The sequence below is a fragment of the Hibiscus syriacus genome, unplaced genomic scaffold, assembly GCF_006381635.1.
Source record: "Hibiscus syriacus cultivar Baekdansim isolate YM2019G1 unplaced genomic scaffold, ASM638163v2 tig00110828_pilon, whole genome shotgun sequence".
NCBI lineage: Eukaryota > Viridiplantae > Streptophyta > Magnoliopsida > Malvales > Malvaceae > Hibiscus > Hibiscus syriacus.
This window is the reverse complement of record NW_024062880.1, coordinates 570,863-576,862: the sequence shown is the minus strand read 5'-3', so window position 1 is coordinate 576,862 and position 6,000 is coordinate 570,863. Positions and strand designations below refer to the sequence as shown.

General features: G+C 39.5%; 1 protein-coding gene and 1 pseudogene across 1 annotated transcript; one reads left to right on the top strand and one right to left on the bottom strand.

Moving 5' to 3' along the window:
• The first annotated feature begins 479 nt into the window (after positions 1-479).
• Positions 480-1,988, top strand: LOC120142430 (annotated as a pseudogene).
• A 1,056-nt stretch (positions 1,989-3,044) lies between these two features.
• On the bottom strand, positions 3,045-5,733 carry LOC120142413 (G-type lectin S-receptor-like serine/threonine-protein kinase At5g35370). The gene has a single exon (XM_039157120.1). The coding sequence runs from the start codon at positions 5,607-5,609 to the stop codon at positions 3,087-3,089; it is 2,523 nt and encodes an 840-aa protein (XP_039013051.1). The 5' UTR covers positions 5,610-5,733; the 3' UTR covers positions 3,045-3,086.
• Between the last annotated feature and the right edge of the window lie 267 nt (positions 5,734-6,000).

The window sequence follows — 6,000 nt, the reverse complement described above, 5'->3', positions numbered from 1 at the left end:
TTAGCAAATTGAACAAAAGCGAACATAGAGTCTTTGTACTTTGGTTTGTTCTTAACACTTGGAATAAAGACCCTAACGACTGGACCCTTCTAATGGAAGAGTTCTCTTAACGCTCTCCTTGAAACTCTCTTGCTCAGATTATCCACGAACCCTGTCCATTCCACATCGGAGGAAGAATGACTTTTCAAATTCTCTCTCCCTCCCTCTCTACCTCTCCCTCTCGCTCCCTCTCTACCGCTCTCTCTCGCTCGCTCTCTACCGCTCTCTCTCGCTCGCTCTCTACCGTTCTCTCTCATGTGTCGTTGTTCAATCTAGAGTTCCTGGAGGTAAATTTTAAGCATGCAACAACCTTGGTATAAATATTTTCACGGGCATATGTTGGGCAATTTGTTGTATCGCATCTGCCTCCTTGAAAGGATATTGATGGAACACTACCCAATTTAATCTGGATATAATGTGTTTTCTTTAATCAATTTTACTTGGAAGATTTTTTCAATGGTTTTCATATTGTCCTAACCCCCCCAAGATATTAGCTACTACTTGTTCAAATTTCTTATGAATTTTGCATCCAATTTCAGAGCGGGAAACTTGATTGTTCCGAACTTAGGGGCTGAAGCTATTAATGATGTAACCTCTTCATCAGGGCCAGTTAAATTGGAAGACTTGCAAAGAATACTGAGCAGTATTGGGCCAGCAGGTATGTTGTAGTTCATTAGTTGCAGACTGCTTGTTACCATCTTCTTTTAGGCACGCAGTAGATCATTTTGAGCTCTAACATGGTTTTTTGTGGTTGTATCTGTTGCAGAGATAGGTGGTGATCTAGATGGAGGTGATGTTTTTTTTATGTTGTTATATATTTAATAGTATCTGGTAATATGAATGCCGAAGCTGTTGAGATTATAGTTGGCCATAGCTTCTGGGCTGTCTACTTCCTGTGGATGGTTGAAATCACTTTTGCTTGCGCATTGTGTTCTTTTGGGGAGAGAGGAAGGGTTGTTGATATATGTCCGCAGAAACTGGTTTAGTTGATCAAGAGTTTAAATGTTGTGTATTTCCATGTCCATGTGAAGCATTTTTCCAATAGATATATAAAAGTAAAAATAGAATTAGTCTTTCGTATTGTCAGTGTAAGTCTCAAAGTTATGTCGTATCTGTTAACATTTTGCTTGTACCCAGAATTTTGATTAGTCTATTATTTCCCAAGAGTTGTCCACATAACTGAACATTTTTTCCCGCCTTTTCTTTGACACGACGCCACCTATGTGCCTTTTCTATCCTACCAGGCTTGGGGTTGGATGATATTTTGAAGCCAGACTTAATAACGCCATTGATCGAGTCCTTGTCGTCGGAAGAGCGATTAGCATCATATTTACCCGAGGTATAGAATAAATTCATTGTTCAGTTTCCTTTCTATAGTTTATGTTCTCCCGATTTGAAGTTATTGATGCTTCAGGGTCAATGGACTCCGGAGGATTTGTTAGAGTTGCTTCAGAACTCTCCTTTCCGTCAACAAGTAGATTCGTTTACATACGTGAGGAATTAGAACACATCCTATTATTTGTTTGTTATTTCACATGACATGGCACTGTTCAATTTCACAAGGGGGTTTTCTCCCTGTTTTAGGTACTTCGAACCGGACAGATAGATTTGTCTCAGTTCGGAATCGATCCAAGTAAATGTGAGTAGTCTGCAGTTCCAAATATGTATACCTTTGCTAATGATGTTGGTACGGACGGTGCTGCTTGGTTAATTTATTTTATCACCAATTCCTTTTTTTTTCTGCAGACGTGTTTACTGTTTTATCTTTCCTAGAGGCACTTGAAGACACGGTCTCAAAAACGTGGGGTCCGGAGAAACACAGCAAGATGAAAAAGATGTAAGACCTCAATCATGTAACCGCAACGACCCCATGGATGAGAGCAAGTGATGGAGATAAGTTCATCCGTTACCGTTCCCCCTCACCCTCTTTGTGAGGAGAAATGTTGATCCCTGTTTTAATCTAGTCTTGGCGGTTGAGAGAGTGTTCCACGAAAAAGCCGGAAAAAGGCAATGAAGAATAGAAATGGCTTTTACTGCTGTTCAAACTTTACCCAGAAAAGAATCTGTCGAGGATTAAGTGGATAATTTATTGTTTTTTATGGACCATTTTTAGCACCTTGTGAACATATACAGAACGCATATTTAAATACTAGTTCGGAAAAAGGCGATGAAGAATAGAAATGGCATTTTTAGCATTTTTAGGATGAAGTCATTTGTGATGGGTTATTTCGAGTTCGGGTCATATTTAACTAGTTGGGGAGTTAGAATTTTGTTTTAGAGGTAAAATAAAATAAATAAAATTCATGGGCTCAAAAGTATGATTTTTCCAAAAAAAAATACATTTAATTAAATAAAGTATAATGATAGATTTAGGCTTTAATATTTATTTATTTCTATTATTTTAATATTTTTAATTAAATATAATTTTATTTATTTTTAAATGAAAATTCAAAATTTAAAAGAAAATATGAAAAATTAGTATAAAATACAGGGTGAACTACAAATACTACAATCTTTTCATTTTGATCACTGATATTTTGATTTTATCAATCAGTCCACCTAAATATTTAAATATTTCAATCAAGTCACCTACCATTAAAAGTTAACGAAGAAGATGAAGCGACAGTTAAATATTTTAGTGTAACCAAATTGATATAATATATAAGTAATAGGGGACCAAATATGAATTATACCAAAATATTTAACTGTCTCTTCATCTTCTCTGTTAAAATTTAACAATAGGTGGCTAGATTATTTAAATAGTTTGGTGGCCCGATTAATGAAATCAAAACATCAGTGGTCCAAATGAAATGAAGCAATAGTTAAGTGGTTAATGTGTAGTTTACCTTAAATATACGTGAATTATCATACAAGTTGTCATGTCAAATTTATTAAAAATTTAATGTTTTAGTTGACATTTTCATTAAAAAGATCAACGTCTTTTGAAGAAAAATGATGTCTAAATTTTAGTTCTTACAAAGTTAAGCCTTAAATTTAATATAAAAAATAAAAATTAAACATAATTTACTTGGTCCAATGAACATGAACTAACAGTTGTCCAATGGGTGATCAGAGGCCAAAATGAATTCACTTAGCCCATTGCCTCCATCACTGGAATTGGTCACTGCTTCGGCATATTGACTGCCGTAGTATCGCAAAAAGTTCAACGATTCGATTCTTGGCCGCCCCGCCGGAAGACTTCCTTCCAACATGCGGACCACATTCGACATAGTCGGCCTCCGAGACGGCTCCATCTGCAGGCAACATAAGGCCACTCGCACGAGCCTCTCGACTTCCTCGCTCTCTGCTCTTCCTTCCAATCTCGGATCCACAAGGTCCATATATCTCTTCTGCTCATGCATTTCCAATGCCAGTAATGGAAAGTACAGTCTCCGGAGTTTCGGAATCGATAACGGCGAACAACGTGAATTGATGGTTTGTGGTTGTATTGAGAAATTCCTTCCTCCTCTCACGATTTCGAGTAAAACCATCCCATAGCTGAAGACGTCGCACTTGTCGGAAATACCAGAGCTTGTTAGCCATTCGGGAGCCAGATATCCTCGTGTTCCCCTCAATGTCGTAAGCAGGTTCGACTGTTCGGGAGATAGTAGCTTCGAAATCCCGAAATCCGACATCTTCACTTGTAAATTTTGGTTTAAATTTTCATCAACGTGTAGCAGAATGTTTTCTGGTTTCACATCACAATGGATGATCTTGTGTTGGCACCCACTGTGCAAATAAGCAAGTGCACATGCCGTCCCGATAGCGATTTCCAATCTTTCTTTCCATTCGAGAACCGGTGATTCATCGTCGAACATAACACGGTCCAAAGATCCCTTGTTCATGTATTCGAGTACCAAAAATCGTTGCTTGCCTCTCAAACAAAATCCTTTCAGCTTAACAAGATTGATATGGTGAATGTTTCCTATGATGGCGATCTCAGTGCAAAAATCTTTCTTTCCTTCAACTCCCAAATTGGTGATCTTCTTCACTGCCACAACCGATTCGTTCGGTAAAACACCTTTATACACAGTTCCGAAGCCACCGCTTCCAATTTGTGCCTTGAAGTTGTCAGTCGCAGTTGCAAGTTCCTCGTATTCATACTTCACTGGTAAATCTGCAATAGATAATAAATCGATCTCATCCGAAATCGAGTTCTTAGAGCCTAATCTTACTACTGCAGCCCCAGAATGCCCTTTTCTTCTTCGCCACCATAAGAATCCTACAACAATGACAATTAGTACGAAAACCCCTGCTGAAGATAGCAGGACCGAACCTGTAATCGATAATTTACGACCAGCACCAGCCTTAGAACTCGGGTTTACATTAGAAGATTGAGTCACGGTCTTTATGTAGCCTGAAAAAGCTTCTTGCCCGAGACCTAAGATGCTCGAAAAGATGGATCCAACATTATTCCGAACATGATAACAAGAACCAGAAGAGTTTCCATAAAGAACCCCTAGGCAAGAACAGTTCAGAGAGCATAGCAATTGGCAGTAGGATACATTGATCCGTCGACGAAGGGGCTCGACGAAATCGGTCAAGAAATAGTCTATGCCATCCCCAATTTTCATATAGGAAACCTGATCACTGGTTTCATTAACATAAGAGTTACCTGCGTTGCAAGCTTCAGGCAAAGTGTAAAATGGATTAATCGGCATGCAACCGTCGATTCCATTATGGAAACCGGACGGACACGAACACGTTCCAGCACTGTCATATAAACGGATTCTCCCACAAATGGATGGAATTCTGAAATCTTCAGCTGGAAGTTGTAAGTTCTGAACGAATTTGTTCCCATCAAAGCTGCTGATTGTGAACTTCCCATTGGACCCTAACTTGGCAAACACGAAACCCGATCCTGTGGCATCAATAGGTGCTAATGTCACCTTGAAGACCACCGTCGAACCATCGTCTCCGAACCAATACAAACCACTGCCGTTCACCGACACGAAAGTCGCCTGCAAATTCAAGTCGGTGAACGCCCGATCGTCCATCGAAAACTGCCAATAAGTCATCCCATTCCACTCCAAAACACCGTCGAAACCGGTTACCAAAACCCGGTAATCACCGGCAAACAAGTCTACTCCGACGGCCAATCTTTGCCCCATCACAAGAGTGTCAGTAGGGTAATCGAAGCTTTCCCACAATGAAACGTTTTGTTGGTCTTTCAGAACGAGATTGCCGGATTCATCAAGTTGAATGGACCTAACCGGAGAATCAAACCTTGGGGTTGACCAGACAATCCGATCAGAGTCATCGGTGATGACGAGTCCGTTACAAGTCAGCAAAAGCCAGGCCGTGTTCGATATGGGTTCGTCGCCGTTCGCCGTCCAGATGACGGTGTTGGAAGCTGAGTGGATGACCGAGAAATAGAACCGATATGGGTCTGGGTTGTTTGAAATGGCGGCTATGAAGGTCCCATTGAGAGATTGCAAGAAGGCGCCATCGTTGTCGATCAATTGAATGTACGAAACAGTGAAGTTTGGGAAGATGGAGTCAGTGTAGAGAAAACCGGAGGAGGGAACAATCAGCCCGGAGAAGACGAAAAAGGCGACAAACAAGCCCATGTTTCCGACCAGAGAGAGACGGAGAAGACAACACCCAATGAATCAAAGCTGAGGATGAAGAATTGGGGTGCCTGCAATCAACCGGATTATGCTGATTTGACTGTATTTTTCATGGAAATTAATACTAAAGTACTAAACAAGAGAGTTGCTTTTGAAGAATTCAACTCAAGACTTATCAATCATATGAAAAAGGCTCGATCTTGATGACGGAAAGTCTTCTGAAAAACAAATAAGGGTAAAATACATCATTCTTCATCAAACTTTACTCTCTCTTATATTTTATTAGCTGTGCTTTCACTTTTTCTAATTTACTTACCAAATTTTTGAATTACTCCTATATTGATCACTCTGGATTTTTTATTATTATTTTTGTATAATATGATATTTTTTA

Coding starts and splice junctions, on each gene's coding strand:
- LOC120142413 (XM_039157120.1), bottom strand. CDS start 5,609: ATGGGCTTGTTTGTCGCCTTTTTCGTCTTCTCCGGGCTGATTGTTCCC.